At 44.6% G+C, this 21,079-nt stretch overlaps 1 protein-coding gene across 3 annotated transcripts in view; it reads left to right on the plus strand.

Moving 5' to 3' along the window:
- PCSK5 (proprotein convertase subtilisin/kexin type 5) overlaps positions 1–21,079 on the plus strand; it is a 455,891-nt gene that overhangs the window by 408,557 nt on the left and 26,255 nt on the right. For 2 of the 3 annotated variants that reach the window (XM_088019243.1, XM_028094318.2), the window contains exons 25-32: positions 2,502–2,544; positions 3,534–3,670; positions 4,483–4,683; positions 9,229–9,306; positions 13,650–13,733; positions 15,897–16,092; positions 18,985–19,202; positions 20,239–20,475. In XM_088019243.1, coding sequence (XP_087875369.1) covers positions 2,502–2,544; positions 3,534–3,670; positions 4,483–4,683; positions 9,229–9,306; positions 13,650–13,733; positions 15,897–16,092; positions 18,985–19,202; positions 20,239–20,475 — 1,194 coding nt within the window. The remainder of the gene's footprint in view (positions 1–2,501; positions 2,545–3,533; positions 3,671–4,482; positions 4,684–9,228; positions 9,307–13,649; positions 13,734–15,896; positions 16,093–18,984; positions 19,203–20,238; positions 20,476–21,079) is intronic. The other variant, XM_028094319.2, reaches the window with a different exon arrangement.

A 21,079-nucleotide genomic window follows, 5' to 3' on the forward strand; every position in this document is an offset into this window, starting at 1 on the left:
TTTGGACTCTTCTACCCCTAACCCCCAAACACACACACATACATACATACACACATTGGAAGAGCCAGCAGAATTCATCTTTCTCCTTAAGCCAACCCTCCTTTCCTACCCTACCATTCAAATGCCAACTTGACTTAGACTCAACTTCTAGGTTTGGGATTGTTACCTTTCCTTAATCCCATAACAGCTGCCTCTCAGTGGTCAAGCTAAATCCATTTAGCTTATGTCTGACTTGTGGATCTTCTGGGGTGGAAAAATTTTTAAAATAATTCTTATTCTTCAGAATAACCGGTAATAATGAGAAAGACTAATGGGCATTCATAAGCTGTTAAAAGACATACTTCCTGTTCTATGCATTATTCATTTATGCAAACTATTGTAAAGGTACCAAATTCACTGTGCATCTGGGCTGGAAAGGTCCCTGGACTCAAGATTACATTGGTATGCACATTTCTGAGGCTTGGTTCTGTTTAGCATTTTCGTCAGTGACCTGCTTAAAGGAGCAGAGAGCAAACTCATTAAATTCCTAGATGGGAGGGATGGCCAGAACATTAGAGAACAGGATTAGAATTTCCCCAGCCCTTGCCAAGTAAGCAAAACTGTCAGAGTCAAATATGTTCATTGGGGACGGGCAGGGAAAAGTAAGATGCCCAACGGTGAGCTGAGTAGTAGCAGCTTATTTAGGAACAGACCTGAAAGAATACAGATGCAAACATAGACGTGTAATGGGAAATACTTACCCAGTGGAACCACTCGTGTTCTCCGGGGCCTTCGCACCCCTCTTAAAATGGATTGCGGAAGCATAAAGACCCCTCCCTACCTGCAAAAATTCTAAGAATTTCTGTGAGCTTTTGTTTCTCAAGGCACCTCTCGCTTCAGATTCCTTCTATCATGTAATTAGCCTGCTTTATGGTTCATTTCACTGTCCTGCTCTGGTCTGGTCGCCCTGTAACAAACCATGTCACCATACAACAGACAAAAACCATTTCCCTACTGTGAGCATATCATGGCCTCCTGCAGAAGGGTCTGGCTACGTCCTTGGCTGTCTTGAGTCTTGTTCCATCCTTCCTATGGAAGGGGCACGGCTGAATCTGGCCCAAGAGTCAGCCTTACATTGCCAACCCCTGCTAGACTCAATTGCAGAATTTTTACCTTTTGAAGAGTCTTAGCAACCACCTTCTCCAACCAGACCATTTTATACCTACAGAAATCAGAATCCAGAAAGCAGCGCAACATTTAATGCCAAGTTCGCAAGGCAGTTAAGCCAGAGTTAAAACTTCAAACTAGAAACAGATAGCCCGGTTCCCAGGCCAGTACCTTCTCCACTGCATCTTCACTAGGCTATTTCCAGAAGGTTCTGTCAATCTCTGGTTAAATGGCAGAACCTCTTATAGAAATTTTTCCACAATAGTTTTTGGTGTAATGCATCAGCCATATAATGTGTAATACACAGTCCTGTTGTCTTGCAACATCCCTAGGAGAACCCAGGATGAGCATTTGGCTAAAGATTTGAGCAAGGGGCAGATTTTGCAAAAACCAAAATAGAGCCTAGAGTAGATTAGAAAGGAAAGCTGTGCACAAAGTTCAAAGGGCAAAATTTTGTTTAAATAGTTAAAGGTCACATACAATCTTCATGTACCACGAGGAACATTCTAAAGAGGAGCAATTTTTTTTTTCCATATCTTATCAGAATGAAAAGAACAGAACTGGAGTATCATAGAAACTTTGCTGGAGGTCACTCTGTGAGTCACGGAAATCCCGGGCCAGTGGAAATCATAGAATTCCCTTAATAATTGGATCTGGAATTGGCATCCTTCAAAGAGGGTTATGAGGAAGGGAAATAGACTGAACTAGTGATTCTCAAAGCTCTTGCCCTCTCATTAAGTCCCCTGAAAGCTGTAGGAAAGAGTCCTTCTCTGAGCCAACAGGGACATATTGAATCATTATACTTAATGAGAACAGACAGTTTCTTCAAGAGATTTGTGATGTGCCCAACACAAAGTAGATACTGTATTGGAAAAAAATAATAATTGTCCCAATTTCAAAGGAGCCTCCCAGATGACACTCCCTCACATTGGCAGACATGGGGGGTAGCTCATGGAAAACCTGCCATTCAGAGTGGAGAGCCCGCCACCCCTTCCAAATATGCATGTGTGGACATGCTTGATGCCTTTCCCTCATTGATCCAGGAGGTGCATAATGTGGATGGTTCTTAATCTGCGTTTTGAAGACCTAGGAGCTTGGGATTCTACTTCCTTGAAAATCAGGGCCAGCCATTCCTGAGAACTCTTTTTTTACCAGCTTTGATAAAGCTAAACCACAGCATACATCGTGCTACTAATTAAAAATGGTATAATCTGTGCAAATATCATTTCTGGAGACTACCTTTCATGAATCATCCCAAAAAGATTATTTGTCTCAAGCCAGGACTTTTCCAGAGCCCATTTTTCCAAATGATGGACTCTCGGTTATTATGTTTCATTATTATAATTTTCTTCCAGATAATCCAGGAACCTGTACATCATGCACTACGGGGTATTACATGTAAGTTTGGCTTTTTTTTTTTTTTCATGGCACTAACTTTTCTGCAGTTTAAGCATTAGTGACTTAATCCTAAATCCAGTGATTAAAGCAAAGAGGCCGGGAAGCCTGAAGTGACTCTGCCCTGTCAGGCTATTAAAGAACAATTCTTGGATTTAGCAGTAAGAGCCCAGCTGTTTTCTTGCCTCCAAAGGAGGCCCTCTTATTCTTGGTCCTGGAAGTCACCCAACCTGACACTGGTGTCTAGGAATCTTGCCATGGGTTACCAGGATTCAGACCTTGCTGTTCATGGACAAACCTTAACGATAGACCTGCCCGCAGGCAAGCTATTTCCAAATGTCTGTGTGGAGACCTTGTCCTCAACAGGAGTCAGAAAATCCAGGATGAAGCCAGGTACTTTATGAGTTCTGAATCATCCCCTGGGTAAGAAGAGACACAGACCACTAGATTAAATGAAACACAGATAACAATCCCTTCCAAGGTTCTCCAATTCAACTCTACAAGTCAGAGATGGGAGGTCTCCACATCACCTCCCCTTCCCATTGCCACGTGACAGAAGCACACAAACCATCTGTTCAAATCCCAGGCCTGCCTTTAACTACCTATGGGACTTTGAGCATTTTACCTCAATACTCAGTTCCCTTATCTAGAAATTAAAGACAAGTCATAGCTACCAGAGGAGAATTGCATGGAGGTTGAAATGAGGACTTAATACATCACCAGTACTCCATAAATAAATATGGCTACCCCTTTCCTTCTCCCCACCCTCTTCACAGCTGCCCCGATGATGGGTCCTCAGAGTCCAGAGGGAAGTGGTTAATGACTTGTTTGGTGAGCACCCATAGACCAAGTTTTTATCCTTGAAACCTAAATATCTATACCTGTTAAAAATGATGTGTAGACAGATGTCAGGATATTAAATTATGGCGGTGAAGAGAAATACATCAACATAGCTCGTGGAAGAAACTCCATCTCCTCCCCCCCCCCCTTAGGTTTGAACACCACTGTTATAAGACCTGTCCTCAGAAGACCTACAGTGAAGAATCTGAATGCAAAGCGTGTGAGACCAACTGTGGCGATTGTGACCAGCACCAGTGCTACTGGTGTGAAGAAGGCTTCTTTCTCCTGGGTAAGCCTGAGAACCACGTGGTGCAAAGGAAGAACAAGGCTCCAGAGCCCCACCCAGAAATAAGAGCACTCGCTTGATTGGCTTCAGACTCTTCCCGTGCCTCTTGTCCAAGGATGGATTTTAATTTGGTTTGAAAATAAACATTAGCTGGGACTACTTCCTTCTGCTTTTATTACTGAAGCAGAGTTCCTATGTCACTCATTAATTTCCAACATCTCCAAGTTGATGGAAACAAGAGTGATGGGGGCGGGTGGGGGGAACACTGAAGATAAATGCCTTAGAATGAATCACCTGGAATATTCAGAACCGTGACTCTTTCCCGGAGAATTAACCCAACCCACGCTATATATTCCTAAGCAGTGTTAAAGATCAACAAGATCCTTTGTCTTTGGTTTTGGTTAGATGGTTAGGAAGGAACTATACTAGGAGTCTTCTAGTGGAAGGACTCACAGCCCAGTGCTCTTGAATGTTTGCAGGATCAGCCCACACTGATCTCCAGTGCTTCTATACAGAGATTCGTTTGATTTGTACTTTTTCAAGGCCCTGAGAATTTGAAGTTCTTTACTCTGTGCTCTTCACCCCTTCACCCCTTGAGCAAACTGAAATGCTTGGTTAAAAGAGGACTGACATGTTGGATTTAAGACACGTTTCTTGGTTGAAAGAAGATTATGCCAGTTTGGTTTCTTTAAAAACAAATTCAAACAAAGAATGTTCCTGAGATTCCCCACGTCCTGTTTAGAACTTGGCCTCGCACAGTGCGCCAAGCCAGCCGGGGACATACCCTCATGCTCCCTTTCTGTGTGCCCCTGCAGATGGCTCTTGTGTGAGCACATGTGGTCCTGGCTTCCATGGCGACCCAGAGCTGGGACAGTGTGAGCACTGCCACCCGGCCTGTGTGACCTGCACTGGCCTTGGCCACCATCAGTGCAGCAGCTGCCGGGAAGGACTGCAGCTGCAACACGGGACATGCGTGGAGCCTGCCCAGACCCAGGTGGAAGGCAAATTCTGGAATGGTATGTGCCTCCCGAGAGAGAGAAGGCAGGTGTCTGGCCACCTTCTCTGCCTTCCTGCCTCCCTCCCCCTTTAATGCTTGCTTTTGGGATATCCCAAAAGAGATGAAGGCACGGCAGTGAACCAAAGCTTGGAGTGGGAAAGGGTAGGAGGCGGTGGTTCGTTGTCATCCGACCTGGAGGGAAACCCAAAGCACAGCCTACGGTTGGTGTGGCCCATGAGTTCCTATCGGGAGGAGGAGACCTCGGAGCGGGTAAAGAGAGCCATGTAGGGGAATGGCCCAACGACCATTCTCAAAAATTTCAGAAGAGCTTCTATCTAAGGTAAAGGAAAACGACTGGTAAAGGTGGGCTTTTTCAATTGGACAAGGAAGACCTGCTCTAAAAGTGTTGGAATTTAAGCTGAGACAGCTGATCTTTCCGGCTGGCTGATTAGACCTTAGCATCAGCCAAGCTTGCCTTTTAAAAGATCCCCTCCAGGGGCACCTGGGCGGCTCACTCAGTTAAGCAACCGGCTCTTGATTTCTCCAGGTTGTGAGATCGAGCCTCGGGTCTGGCTCCACGCTCAGCAGGGAATCTGCTTGAGATTCTCTCTCCCTCGCCCCATCACTCCCCCCAACTCACGCTGCTCTCAAGTAAAATAAAATAAAAGTCCCCCTCCAGTTGCAGTTGGGGAAAGTGGGGATTTTGATGGGGGCCGGAGGAAGGGTGTGGGAGTTTGCAATCTAATAGTAAAGGCTTGCGTGTGCTCGTTCCTACCTGCGTCTTCAGTACTGACCTCACATTGGAGCCTCAATCACGAGCTTCCTTGCAAGGTAGTTACAAACTCCAGTGGCCTGTCTGTGTCTCTGGTGGTTAAAAAACCAAAGCCTCTTCCTGCTGGAAAAATCTGACTCACATTCTATGCAGAGATGTTCACGAAAACAAGAGATGCTCTCCATTTGATTTCAAGGCAAGGATTTGTTAAAAAGGTCATTTCAGTGCAATGGCAGTGGAGGTCTGCTCAGGATGAGTGTTCGAAGGGCCCGGGGCGAGGGATAGATCCCGGGCAGGAGAGAGGCTCTTGCCGAGTCTGATGAGGGACATCCATGGTGACCGTCCACCACGACAGGGTCGCATGTGTGACTTAAAGGAAAAGCAGCTCAGAGACCATCACAAACCTAGCAGCCAAAAGCCATGGAGAACACAGGCCAATTTCAGAGGCATAGCTGGGAAGAAAATCATTCAATCCAGATTGGGATATCTTCCGTGAATTATAGCTGGACCCAAATGCTGAAAACGGGCTTGTCTGGCATTTAGGCATTTAAGAGGCAGGGCAAGCCAAGAGGAAGATAGTCTGGTGCTGGGTCTCTAGCTCAGAACATCTGTATTTTATCTGGCATCCAGATGATGAAAAGGTCCAGGGAGCCAAGAGTCAGAGCGGATTTGATTCCCCAAATGATTACATGTCCCTTTCAACTGGACTACGCACTTTGCAAGAAGAAATCAGGCTTTGACTGCTCCCCTTTGTCAGAGCACCACACCCACCCCTCTGCATTTTCTACTATCAAAATATAGTGTTTTTGAAGAAAGGAAGGAATTAGTCCATTTGGGGAGTTAGCACTACTAAGGGATTTGAGAAGCAGATGAGAATGTTTCTCATGGCTGGACAAAAGCAACAAAGTCAATGCCATGGCTGCACTTTTCTATGATCTAGGAAATCAGACATGCAGACTATTAACAGTGAGGAAAAACTCTTTCTTCACTGAGCAAGGTGAGGCCGGAGCTCAGCTTCCCCAGCAGAGTTTAGACACCACTGAGGGAGATAGTAAGTGGGAAATGCACTCCATGAAATCCTGGGAGTATTTGAGCCAAATGCCTACATCTTTCCCCTGACTTCTAACTCTTAAAAAACAAGAACAAAAACAAACAAACAAAAAAACAAACAAAACCCCAACAAGGTTGAGGGTATAATAGGAGGGCAGAAGGTTCCAGAAAACAGGCACTAACTAGCCACCCCTTTAAGATGATGCTAAGCAGGTTGCAGTCATCCTGGGTCAACTCAGTGGGAGCCCAGACAATGGACAGAATGATTTTAAAGGAATAGAGCTGCCTAGGTGCTCTCAGCAAGGTGGTGGTGTGGTTTTCAACACAGTTGCAGATCCACATAGGAAAGGTAAAATGGGACAAACTTCAGTCCACTCCTTCACCCACATGACCTCCCAGAGGAAACAATCAGATCTTGTTTGCATCCAAAGACTACAACCACCCCCACGGTCTGTGCCAGTACATGTTGGGGAAATAGCCTTGAAATAAAAATCCAACTAGACTTTGCTAAACCCCTCTCTTAATAAAGGGGCTGCTTACGATGAGAGGGCCATAATTCTTCGTTAATTACACACAAGATGTTACTGCCTCCTACCCCAGTCCAAGGATGGAGATTTCCTTAAACGTTGGACCATGCCTGGCCAATCCTCCAACCAAGACTAACTCATCTCCAAAGATGGCCGCTCAACTCTGTTCTTCCTGCCAGCAAAGAATGACTTGCACCAAAGTATGGATCCCCACCACATCCCCTGTCCTAGTCATTAACACCCTGTGGAGATTCCTAGGCCAGTGCCCCTGTGTGGCAGCAACAGATCCAATGTGAAATAGGTTGCCAATGGCTTCCACAGGGACTTAGGCATCACAGAGCCACCATGGGTGAAAACATTCAGCTGTGGCAGGCCACAGGTTCGGCTGCTTTCCTGAAACCATTGTTGGGAATGGAAACAGTTTACTTTATGCCTGTTAAATCATTTGGATTTTAAGTGGTTTTTCCCCCTGGTAGTGCCGGAAAGTCCTAAGAATAATTCCTGCACATTTCCCCTACCCACCTATTTCCATCATCGATTAAAACCGTGTTTGTAGCAGGCTCTAATTACATATTCTGATGATAGTTTAATCTACAAAGCGCAGACACAGGGAATTAACTTTTTGACCACATCCTAACAATTTCTCACTAGCCTGTCTTTTGATCTTAATTCCTATGCCCTGAGGAAGCCTGGAATCCCAGAGTCAGTCACAAACACTGAGAGCCATATGTAAAAAATAAATCTCAGTGGTGAGCAGATATGCTGCCTATGTGTAACTGAATCTTCGAGAGCTTTAAAGATGCCACAAAAATCTGATTTTTAGAAGGACTTTGTAGATATATACAGTTGCCTCGCTTAGAAATGAGGACCTCATTTTTACTTAATTAACCAACCAGAACTTTGTGAAGAAAACACAGGACACTGGTTGAGTAAATGATTAAACCTTTGGCCCACAGGATCCCTGAAGGAACCATGTGTCTCCACTTGCCCTGATTGTCAAATATCCAGGAATTTCAATAGGGGATCATTAAACCACTGGCAGCTTGAAATCAACTACGATGGGAGTATTTACACCACGGAAATCAGCAAACACTACAATTTAAGGTTTTTGTTGTGTGTTCCAAAAAGCCATTTTACTGGTACACCGCTGCTTTGACCTCAACCAAACTATTTTAAAATCCAAATTAATTACTAAAAAGTCTCTCTAGTGGATGTAGGCTTTAGAGGTAAGCATACGAGGGTTCAAATCCTGGCTCTGTCCTTTACTAGCCATGTGACCTTGAACAAGTTATTCATCCTGTCTGAATCTTAGTTCCCTCATCCATAAAATAAGAACATGGAACTGCTTCAGCCAAGGTCATTCTAAGAAGTAAATGGGAGAGCCCACATAAAGCTCCCAGGACAGAAGAGGACACAAGAAAAGTTAAACTACTCCCTTGCCCTTTAATCTGACCCAGTCTTAACACAGGAAACACTAGTTTACTTTCAAAACAGTCTTCCCTGTCAAAAGCAAGTAATTTTGGGGGCCCTAGGTTGGGGAAGAATAGTCCCAGAAAGGCACCAAATAGTGGTCAGCTGGGATGCCTAGGAGCCAAGCAGAGTCCTGACTTAGCCAATACTGTGTATAAAGATGTCAATGGCAGCTTTACTTATAATAACCAAAAAAAAAAAGAGCAATCTAAAAGTGTAACAAAAGAAAAAAATTAAGCGAATTATGGTTCATGCAAATACATAATCCATTAAAAAGTGTACTAAGAATTTTAATAGCAAGAAAATATGCCTACAAAATTTATAATATCAAATGAAGGGGCGCCTGGGTGGCTAAGTCGGTTAAGCGTCTGCCTTCGGCTCAGGTCATGATCCCAGGGTCCTGGGATCGAGCCCCACATCTAGCTCTCTGCTTGGTGGGGAGTCTGCTTTTCCCTCTGCCCCTGCCTGCCGCTCCCCACCCGCTGCTTGTGCTCTCTCTGTCAAATAAATAAATAAAGTCATTAAAAAAAAAAGTAGGGTCGGTATTATATACGCAGAAGACATAAATGATTAAATACACATACATGATTATGCTCACACATTCAGCGTGAAGATGGGAAATCTACGTGCTGACGTCTACATCACAGGCATTTCTGGGTGGTAAGGTGATAGGCAAAACTGACCTTGTTCATCTTTCTTGCATTAAAAAAATAAAACACTTTATTTTTCTTTTCTAATAAAAAAGAGCCTGTGCCCACTGCAAGCCCATCTTTGGTGAGGAGCCTGCCACAGAAGCGACGGCGGAAGTTTCAAATCAAAAGAGGTAACAGGGAAATAGGGAGAAGACCTTCACACTGAATCAAAAGCCTCTGTGATGTAGAAACCAACCCAAAGAAGTTGGGCTACAAGGAGCAAATGGGGGTGCCCAAGTAAAAACAGAAGGAGGTGGTGACCACAACGTAGGTGCTCAAAGGCCAAAGACCGGGAGGAAATTCAGCAGTGGAGCTTTCTGGAACATTTAAGGGTGTTCCTGATGTGCTGAGTGTTTATATCTGGGAGAGGCTATCAAGAAAAGCCTCTGTCCTTGCAGATTTGTAATAGGCTGGAAAAGCACCTTTGGCCTTCCCAGTCGCTGTAGTAGTATTTGAAATAGCAGAGATTGGAAAAAAAAACAACAAAAAACCCCGAAGTGGTCACCAACAGTTACCAGTTAGAAAAATGAAGTATGATACACCCATGCAATGGAATGCTGTGGAGTCATAAACAAGAGGGGGCTCTTTATGCGCCGATAGAGAATGAGCCCCAAAATTCATTACCAAAAAAAAAAAAAGCAATGTGATAAACAGTGTGAATAGATACAGTTTATATAAAAAGGATGGAGAGATACTTTATGATATATTCCCTTTCTTCAGTTTTGTTGTGTTTTTTTTAACTGTGTGAGTATTGCTTATTTTAAAAAAAATTTTTAAATAAAACTCCCGTTTTATATGGTTTAGCTATAGTCATTTCTAAAGGACTGACTCTACATTTTCTTGGTCAAGGTGATTTTGTTTTTCTTTGAGGTCTTGTCCAGTCCAGAATTTCTGGAGTGGAAAAAAAAAGAGAGAAACTATGATCAAAGTCAAAATTTACTTGTGATTAAGTCACTAATCTTTTATGATAAAAAGCTGTGGCGGGGAACCACAATCCCTTGCCCACATTTAATTGCCGTTAACTGTGTGTACGGAGCACCCTCTAGTGGAAATATGCTGACATTACAGAATTTTATATCCAGGGTATCCCAGTGAAATGTCAAACTGCCAGAACGGGATACGCGTAATTATAAATCCCCAGGTAGATATATACATTATATTTTTAAAAATGTGAGAAAATCCATTAAAGCTCATGTCTTTCTAAATAAAAAGTTTTAGTATAAAAATGATAAAATCGGGGTGCCTGAGTGGTGGCTCAGTCGGTTAAGTGTTTGCCTTCTGCTCAGGTCACGATCCCAGCGTCCTGGGATCGAGCCCCAGTTCCAGCTCCCATATCGGTGGTGAGTCTGCTTCTCCCTCTCTCTCCACCCCTCCCCTCCACTCGTGTGCTCTCGCTCGCTCCAGCTCTCTCTCTCTCTCTCTCTCAAGATTGTGTTTATTTGTCAGAGAGAAAGAGAGCACAACCAGAGGGAGCGCCAGGCAGAGGGAGAAGCAGGCTCCCCGCGGAGCAGGGAGCCCGATGCGGGGCTCGATCCCAGGACCCCGGGATCATGACCTGAGCCGAAGGCAGACGTCCAACTGACTGAGCCACCCAGGCATCCCTCTCTCTCTCGGTCTCAAATAAATAAATAAAATTTAAAAAAAAACAATAAAAAATTCAAACCCTGAGGGGAAAAACATTCAACCCCTGGCCTAGACATATAATATTAAAGATGGTCGAGGTGTTTCTGATAAATATTATTTCGCCATTATTTTTTAAGAACTGCATTCAGCCATTAAGTATCTTTTTTTCAGTTCCATTGAAATACAATTGACATATAACATTGTCAGGCTTAACCAGCATAATGTGATGATTTGATATACATATATATTACAAAATGATTACCACCATGAGGTTAACACATCCACCGCCCCCATAGTTACCTTTTGTGTGTGTGTGTGATGAGAACTTTTAAGAGCTACTCTTAGCAACCTTCACGTACACAATAGAGTATTAGCTACTGACACCATGCTGGATGTTACATCCTCAGCACTTACTCATCTTATAACTGGACGTTTGTACCTTTTGGTCCACTTTCACCCATTCCCCACCCCGGCCCCGACACCTGGCAACCACCAATCTACTCTAAGTCTTTGGTTTCCTTGTAGGTTCCACATATAACTGAGATCATCTGGTATTTGTCTTTCTCTCTCTGACATACTTCACTTAGCCTAATGCTCATGATTTATCCCTTTGTTGCAAAGGGCAAAATTTCCTCCTTTTTTATGGCCGAATAGTGTTCCTTTATATACATATGGCACATCTTCTTGATCCATTCATCCATCGATGGACACTGAGGTGGTTTCCATGTCTTGGCTCTTATAAAGAATGCTGCAATGAACATATGAGGACAGGTATCTCTTCAAGGCAGTGATTTCATTTCCTTCAGTTACATACACAGAGTGGAATTGCTGGATCATAGGGGTAGTTCCTTTTTAATCTTGTGAGGCCCCTCCATACTGTTTGCCACAGCGGCTGTGCCCATTTACGGCCCCACCAGCGGTGCACAAGGGCGCACAAGGGTTCCCTTTTCTCCACAGCCTCACAGGCACGTGCTGTCTCTTCTTGATCTTAGCCCTTCTAACAGGTGTGAGGTGCTCTCACATTGCGGTTTTGATCTGCCTCTCCCAGGTGATTAGTGAGGACTGATGTTGGCAACCGAATTGTTGCTCATCTCTGCCCCCGTCTCGTTTGGGTTAAGTGAGACCTGTCAGTTTAAAAAGGCCTTCGGGGAAACACTTGGTCCTGTGGAGCTTCCTGTTGTCTTTTGTGAGAATCCTGTGCCTGACAGTGCTCCACACAAGGCTAATTGAGCTCTTAACAGCTCCCCCAAGGGAGAGTACAGGAGTGAGTCAGTCTCCTGGAAAAGCAAGGCATATTTCTCTCTCCAGACTAGGAAGAGAATGGCCACTTAGCATGGCAGGATGATCATTTATGTCTATACATCTATATCTATAGCTACATCCACACCAATCTGTCTGTCTACCTACCTACCTCTGAGTCTAGTTTCCTCTGTAGCGAACCTCAGCAGCTTATTAACCATAGCGCCTTCAGAGAAACCAAGCAAACCCTCCCAGTGCCACTCCAGGTATGGAACAGAGGGAAAAGAGAGAGAACTAAAGCCTAAGGTTGGGAAATGGGGAAGTATGGTAACCAAGGAGGAAACTGGGAGGAAAGAAGCAGAAGGTCTAGCATTTACTGAGCCGCTGTGTGTGCTCATTACACACACTGTTTCATTTAGCCTCCATGACAGTTCTATAAGGGAACGATCGTTTGCTCTCATTCCAGAGACATGGAAAATAGGACTCTCGGAGTTTAATTACCGTATCCATGGTTACCCTCCCGTAAGTGGCACAGCTGGGCTCTGACCGCAGGTGTGCCTACAGAACCCACTTTGTCAGACTGACTCTCAGGAAGAGCGGGAAGGAGCGGGAAGCAAGAGAGGGAGGGTGATCATAAGATGCCAACAATAACAGTCAACTGAGGGTCTCGATCATTCCTATCACACATCCTGAGCTAGATCTTCTTTTTCTAATTCTCTCCTATGAGACTTATGCTGATTCCCAAGCAGCTCCTGAGATTCAGTCAAGATCTCGTGGACTCATTGAGTGATGTCACCAAGGCTATTCTGTAGGTCTTTGAAATTGTCCCATGGACTTCCTGACTCCCGGGAAAAGCCTGGTCACCAAAGGAATGCTCTTGGGGGGAAAGGAAGAGAGGAACACCTCAAATGTTTCCCAGGGGAAGGGTGTATTGACCTGGGATGGCCTGCCTATCACCTGACCAACCAGAAAGCCCACAGGTGGCTCCATTAGGTGAACGTTTAATGATGATTTGCGAGGAGATAAATTTAGGTTTGCATTCTACAGTGATTACTCTGAAGAACACAGAAACCCAAACATTGACGGATTTTGAAAGCTGGTTCCAAAGAACCAAAAAAAAAAAAAAAAGAAAGAAAGAAAGAGAGGAAGGAAGGAAAAGAAAAAGTTACTCCATAAAAGACACAATGAATTCTGTTATCATCTTGGAGTGAAGAGAAATGGTCATTTAAGAATCTTGGGGAAAGAAGTAATGACCTTTAACTAGAAAACTCTTTAATGCATGCATGCACATAAGCACACATGCTCACAGATTTTTAATATATGAAAGAAGGAACACCTGTTAGTTCAAACAGCCCCGTTGCATTAAAGACTATCCTGTCACTGGAAGTTTGCAAACCATGATAACCAATTGGAAGGAAGAGAAAAAATAAATGAATAAGTGAAATACATGAATAAATGAATAAAGCCCACCGTGGAGGTTTAGCCAATGCAAAATTGAAGGGATTCTATTCTGGGCAGGAAGGAAGATGAGATTACCCATGAGATCCTTTCCAACGCTGTAATACTATGACCCTGTTCAAAGGACACTGACTTCCGGTTTCTGTCTACACAGACATTTTGAGAGGACACCAGCCTTGTCATCCTTCTTGTAAAACCTGCAACGAATCTGCGACCCTGTGCACTTCGTGTCCAAAAGGTCAGTATGGAGTATGATAAGAAGTGGCTGTGGCCAAGCCAATTCACTGTCACTCATGTGTATTGGCATTTTTATGTAAAAGGTTTGCAGGACTTGATCCAGTCCTCACTGTTCCTATCACCGTGGCTATTCTGGAAAAATGCGGGGACCCAAACAGTGACCTCTAACAAAAACTGGTATTCAGGAGGGCATGGTGCGTTCAGTCAGTAGAATATGTGACTCTTGATCTCAGGGTTTTAAGGTCGAGTCCCACATTGGGTGTAAAAATTACTTAAAAATAAAATCTTAAAAAAAAAACAAAACTGGCTTTCAAAGGACCAAAAAAAAAAAAAAAAAAAAGAGAGAGAGAGAGAGAGAATGAAAAGAAAAATGCCAATGTTCTTATCCAAAGGCATGATGAAGTCATCTGTTGATCTGGCCACAGATTTTGTTAGGGTCTGTGGGTACCTGACATTTCTAGAGGTTCCATTACTCTTTAAAATGCATTAGCCAAAACAAGAGAACTTAGGGTAGAGACTCTAGGGGAGGGTAAATACCCTACTTATTCTTTCCTTCTTCATTTCTGAATTTAGGAGAGAAAAAGAAAATCCCAAGAACACTTTTTTTTTTTTAAGATTTATTTGAGAGAGAGCAAGAGAGAGTGCGAGCAGGAGCAGGGGAGAGGGGCAGAGGGAGAGGGACAAGCAGACTCACCGCTGAGCAGGGAGCCCGATGCGGGACTCAATCCCAGGACCCTGGGATCATGACGTGAGCTGAAGGCAGACGCCCAACTGACTGAGCCACCCAGGCGCCCCTGCCAAGAACAACAAACTTAACAGGTCAACAGATGAACTGCTTCATCATCTACAATAACAAAACATCAGAAATAGCAACTTCCCTGAATTCAGGGGATATTTTATTAACATGGTACACTAACAGTGAGAAGTTAAGAATTAAAAGTGACCATTAAAGTGGTCATTATGTTGGAAGGTGCAATGTTCATCGTGAAATGGGGCACAAAAGTTTAAAATTTCAGGTGTGCCATGATTCTATCCCTACGAAATGTAAAAGTTTACAACCAAAAATTGAAGGAATTTTCTTGGGATTTGGGAGTGGAGGGTGATTTTAAAATAGTTTTCTTCGATAATGATGTTATCTGATTTTTTTCAGTTAAGTAGCAGTGGGTGTTATACACAAACAATGAATCATGGAACACTACATCAAAAACTAATGATGTAATGTATGGTGATTAACATAACATAATAAAATAAAATTAAAAAAAAGAATAAGTAGACAGACCATCCAATCCAGGTGGCGTTGGATGGTGGAGGAGTTGCCACTGTGTTAGTGTCCTAGCAGGAGAGGATTCCAGAAGCAGAAGAATAGACTCTATTGAGCTGCACATGTATAACAGCCTTACATGAAGACAGACAAAGGTGTTAATAGATCAACTGGGCAAAGGGAAGCCCCATAGTGACCTGGACCAATATCAGGAGGAAAGTAAAAGAAACAGGGCAAGGGGGCACCTGGGTGGCTCAGTCAGTCTTGATCTCGGGGTCCTGGGATCGAGTCCCACATCTGGTTCCCTGCTCAGCGGGGAGCCTGCTTGTCCCCCTGCCTCTCCCCCCCATCATGCACTCTCTCTCTCTCAAATAAATTAAAGGAAGGAAGGAAGGAAGGAGGGAGGGAGGGAGGGAAGGAGGGAAGGAAGGAAGGAAGGAAGGAAGGAAGGAAGGAAGGAAGGAAGGAAGGAAGGAAGGAAAAGAAAGAAAGAGAAAGAAAGAAAGAAAGAGAAAGAAAGAAAGAAAGAAAGAAAGAAAGGAAAGAAAGAAAGAAAGAAAGAAAGAAAGAAAGAAAGAAAGAAAGAAAGAAAGAAAGAAAGAAAGAAAGAAAGAAAGAAAGAAAGAAAGAAAGAAAGAAAGAAAAGAAAAGAAAAGAAAAGAAAAGAAAAGAAAAGGGAAAAGCCTCTGTTGTCAATTTCCTTTCTGGAGATTTAACTCAATGTGGAAGACTGAGCCTCACTAATAAATACTTTGGTTTGCTGGAAAGCAGCGCTCCACATACTGGGGTCTTTGCAGAGGTTCAAAAAAGCTGCCGGGGGCATCCGTCCTCTGCGTGGACCCCTGTGCCATTGGACCAGACACATGATGATCACCTGCTCTGCCTTCTTCCCTGGGTTTCTAGGCACGTATCTGCTGGCCCAGGCCTGTGTCTCCTCCTGTCCTGAAGGCACATGGCCCTCGGCGAGGAGTGGCCACTGTGAGAACTGTATGGAGGACTGTACCTCCTGCTCTGGAGCCGATCTCTGCAGAACGTGCCGGACGGGGCCGGACTTCCCTCTCTTCCTCCACGAAGGCAGGTGCTACACCAGGTGCCCTGAGTAAGTGTCCCTCTTCCTTCCACGTCCCACTCGGGTCCATTCTCCTGCTGTACTTGGAGGGCAATTCCTTCTTGCACCAAAGGACGCCTCCCCGTCCTGGTTACAGAGCCTATGGAAGTGTCCCCTCGACATGCAATCGCTGTTGGCCAAGGCAGCCAAACCAGTCCCTTGTGACTGTGATCTGTACGTGTTTTTGACCTTTGTGAAAATACGCTCTTTTTCCACCTTGTGGTTATGGTCAAGGAGTTGTCTTCCTTCCATGACAAAAGTTAAGGCTGTGAATACATGAATCTCCTCTTAAATGTTTACAGTAGGTGAGGTGTGAGGTGTAAATAATAAATATGGAATCATACCTGCTGAATCATTGATTGGTTCCTCCTGGTGCCCTCAGTCCTCTGGTTTGTAATTCCTTTTCTCTTCCCATCAATGGGTCCAGCTCCAGGATGTAAAAAGGAAGTGGAAACAGCACATGGAAAAGTGTATCTGGGAACCTTCAGGGACATGAAACAGAAATTCTAAGTAGAATGACTGAGACAATGTGGGGTTTATTATCTCACGGAACAAAAAGGTTAAAATCCAGCATTGGTTACATCAGCAGCCAACACTTCATTAAAGACCCACAATCTTTCTGTTTTTGTCCTTGAATCTTCTTCAGCTTGTCCTCCCCTGAGCCCCTGAGCCACGTTGTCTCCAAACCTCACCACCCTACACAACAACAACCAGAGAGACAAAAGGGCACGTTTCTCCTCCTCCATCTCTTTTTAAAAGGAAATAAAACTTCCTCTGACTTCCCTTCACATCTCATTAGCCAGAATGCTTCACTTCCGTCTTCCAAAAATGATCTCTGGCAAGAAGGATGGAAATAGAAGGATCGGTTTAGGCTACACAAAATTCCCCCCTGCATACCCAAATAAAATCAGAACACTGTCAGGCAGGAAGACTGGAAAGAGGGAGGTGAGGAAGGGGTTTGGGGAAGTGACCAACAGAATCTGTTTGAAGCAATTAGAAATTTCCCACTGATTAAAAGAACTTGATGGTTGAGCTACAAGATCTATGAGAGAGGTAGATCATTAGTATCTGTATCCACTGATGAAATAGATCCTACAGGGTAAAAACATAAGTCAGGGTACTCAGGAAACTTCCAGCCCAGTGGAGAAGCCAAGCATATTCAATTCAGTTCCGCAGATAAATAGTTAGCACCTACTAGGTGTAAGAATTGACCTCAGAAGCTAAGTTATAATCAACTGAAGTTTCTCCATTTGGTCCAAAAAAGCTAAGATACTACTGTATAAGGGAGCCTGGTCTTAGCTTTCGTCTGGGTACGATTTGGTTCTCCAAATTTTCTTCCGTAAAACTACATTGGATATGTAACCTTTATTCACCCCGTCCCATTTCTTCCTGATACAGTCAATACATTTTTGTTTCCTGAATAAATATAAGAATGGCTGAAAGAATGATGAAACAGATGTGAATGAGTTAATTAAAACACCAAGTAAAGATGCTGTATAGGATCCCTTATTGGCATTGATTCAAAAAGGACTCTAGCAGACTGAGTTATTTGCTACAATCCTTCACCTCTCCAAGTACCTGTGCCCCCTGCTTGTCACTTTGCAGCAGCTTCCACAGACACAAAATGGACTTCCCTGACCCTTGACTTTGGGCCGGGTTGACTTGCTTTGGCCAACAGAATGTTAGCAGAGAGGCTTACAAGCTATTTGTCTGGATGAACTTGCCCTCTTGTGCTCTGTCATGGCTAAGAGAAGAATGTGCCCCAGGAGGTCCCTGTGCCAGGGAAGACAAAGGGACACGAAGAAGCCCTGAATCCAGCGTGTACCTCGGCGCCCAGCCTCCTCCTCCCGGAGTACATGCGTGACCTCCGCCCCTACAATGACAAAGGCCTCTTTGAGCGCAAGCTCAGCCTAGATCTGCCTTCCTGCAGATACATGGGTGATGAGTTTGGGCATGTCCTGCCACACAGCACTATTATGGCAGTGGCTGACAAAGAGAATGAAAATTATCGAAAACAACTGGAGTAGATACCTAGGACATTGGACGTCCGTGTTCTCTACAATGGTTCATGATTTTCCTGCCTCTGCACGTTCCAGTTCTTCCCGCCAGCTTTTTTCTTCAAAGAAACTGTCAAAATTCCCCCCATCTTCCAAATCTATTTGAAAAGGTTGAGGTTTTCGTAGTTACTGTGGTCACCAGTCAGTAAGAGATGTCTCTGGCATGATAATGTAATCACCGAGAGGTACAATATATACGCACAGACACCAGATTCCACCTGGAAGAAAGTCAGTCATATAAACATGTCCTCCACGAGCAGCTGCTACAAATATGTTTGATGCTGTGTGCAAGCGTTATATGTGCCTGTTTGAAAAGAGCCACCAGAGGTTGGCTGAGAGCATCCGAAAGCAAAAGCGGTTCCAGTTTTATAGGGGCATTAAACCTTTAGAGCTTGGTAAAAATAACTTAATTATGAACGAACATTTTATATTAAGGACTAAATTCAGTAATTTGTTAAATTAAAATTTTTCATCAAAAATGTATTGGATAAAAAGCCTTTTCCACTCTAACATAAGGCTCTAATTAAACAAAGAAGAAGAAAGAATAAAAATTGGGAGATAAAACAGGGAAACCAGAAGGTGGCTAAACCATATACACATTAACAAAAGCGGTTTTCAAACCAAACAAATTCACAAGGATAACACCTCTTTCTCTTCCCGGATTTGGCTTCTGACCCCTCCCTCCTCGGCAAATCTGACTGCCTCGTTCTGCCCCACAATAGCTGCCATCCTTCTGGCATCTTTCGGTCCCAAACCCTCTGCCACCAGGCGGGACTCATTTCCCCGGCTGGAAAGCCTTTCCAGTTGTGCTCTGTCTTCCCCACAGGGGCTTCTATGCAGAAGACCGCAGGTGTGAGCACTGTAGCTCTCCTTGCAGAACATGCGAAGGAAACGCCACCAACTGCCTCTCTTGCCAAGGAAGCCTCATCCTGCACCAGGGAGCATGCCGGGAAGCCTGCCCCGAGAGGCACGTGGCCGTGGAGGGGGTGTGCAAGCATTGCCCTGAGAGGTGTCAGGACTGCATCCATGAGAAGACATGCAAAGGTACGTGGGAGCATCCCAGGGGAGAGGGTGGCTCCCCCAAGCCACCGCCCCTGGGGACCAACTATGGCGGGGGTGGGGGGGGAAGCAATACAGAATGGAGGGAACCAGTCTCCTTATCTTTCCTGAAATATAACCACCTCCATGCACATCACTGAGAAAATCAAGGGCGTTCTTCAAGCGAAGACAAATGAAAGCCCCTCTTCTGCATGATTTCATCTGCACAGGCGTACTGAGCACTTAGGGATGCGCCAAGCACCATACCACAGCTGCTAGAGATCTGAATAAGAACCCGAAGTTCCTGCCTCTTTGTGCACAAAATCTTATAGGGAGGCTGATATTAATGAAACACAGAGGAAGCTAGAGAATTCCAACTGTTACAAAAGATAGGAAAGAGGTCAGGCGAAGACAGCAAGACTCAGAATAGCACTCTGGCTAGGAATTCTTTCTCTGGAATTATCTCCAAGAAGGGCTAATTTCCTCTCCAGAGCAAGACCCATTGAACTGATGCTGTTCTATCAAAAGGATTCTCTTGGTGTGACCCAAAGCGTTTTCTTGGTTTCCCCCCAAATAAGAGGATGAATACAGATGAAAGAAACCCACAACGCATGCCTCACACTGAGTTACCATGTCCACGTCACTGATCCACCCTATCAGTGAATGAAAACATAACTAACTCAAGAATGTTTAAGCCACCTTTGGGCTGAATAGAGCATGCTTTTCGGGTTTTCAACAATACCTCCAGCATCTCAGCCATAGATGGTCTGCCACAGCACTGCAATTTTTTACACCTTTGAGAAGCAGGTCATTTCGGGCTGTAAACCCAGCACCATGTCATCAGGCCACCGTAGGTGGTCTTCTCTCCCAAAGCTTAGAGATGTGGGGGATGTGCCCTGGCAGGCTTGGCATGGGGGCATATGCCTGGAACACTCAGGTCAAAGGAGCCAGTGTGGTGCGGACAGGCTAGCCCACTCCGGAGGGAACAAATTCCTTTCTCCTGTGCCCGAGGGGGTAACTTGTTGCTTCCTCCTTCCCCCAGAGTGTATGCCTAAGTCCTTCCTGTACCAGGATATGTGTCAGCCATCCTGTCCCCGTGGCTTCTACACGGACATACGAGAGTGTGTCCCCTGCCACGAAGACTGTCTGGAGTGTAGTGGCCCCTCGGCGGATGACTGTGACCTCTGTGCGGAGCCATCCCTGGTTCTCTACAACGGACGGTGTTTGGATGAATGTCCGGTGGGAACTTACTATGAAAAAGAGACTAAGGATTGCAGAGGTAAAGGCTTGTGTGCGTATGGCCAGGCATCCCAGGGAGCCTGCCACAGTGATGGGTTTCTGCTGAGACAAAGCAGGTGCTGGGGTTTGCCGAGTTCCAGCCCCGGAGCTGTCATCCCATCTGTTTCCCTCCTGCTCAACAAAGCAGATTTTTGAATCTGCTCTAATTTATTATTTTTTAAATGAATCATTCATAAGCTTTGACCATGTAATTTTTCTTAATAACAAATCAGATTGACCCTCCTCACAACACGGGCTCTGAACTGCTGATCAAAAAGAATTCTCACGTGAAGTTTCACAGCGGAGATAAGCCTTCAAAAGTCACCCAAAATGGAAGTTTTTTTGTTTTTTGTTTTTTTCCTTAAACCTTGAAGCCACTAAAGATTGACAGCAGCTCAGGGAAAATTGTGCCACAGAGGATTTTCTTGGTGCCTCTTGGGTCCCTTATCAGTTTTCTCCCTGTGGTCCCCACCCCCACCCCGACCCCGTGGCTCCTCATCTGCTTCAGCAGCTCCTGCCCTGGGACCGCCACTCAGCACATCAACCCCGACCCACTCAAGGAGGGATCTGCTCTCATTTATGCCTCCTTCTGTTTTCCCTGGTAT

The sequence above is a fragment of the Eumetopias jubatus genome, unplaced genomic scaffold (assembly GCF_037043125.1).
Source record: "Eumetopias jubatus isolate StellerSeaLion01/CBP00866 unplaced genomic scaffold, mEumJub1_p1.0 scaffold_15, whole genome shotgun sequence".
Taxonomy (NCBI): Eukaryota; Metazoa; Chordata; class Mammalia; order Carnivora; family Otariidae; genus Eumetopias; species Eumetopias jubatus.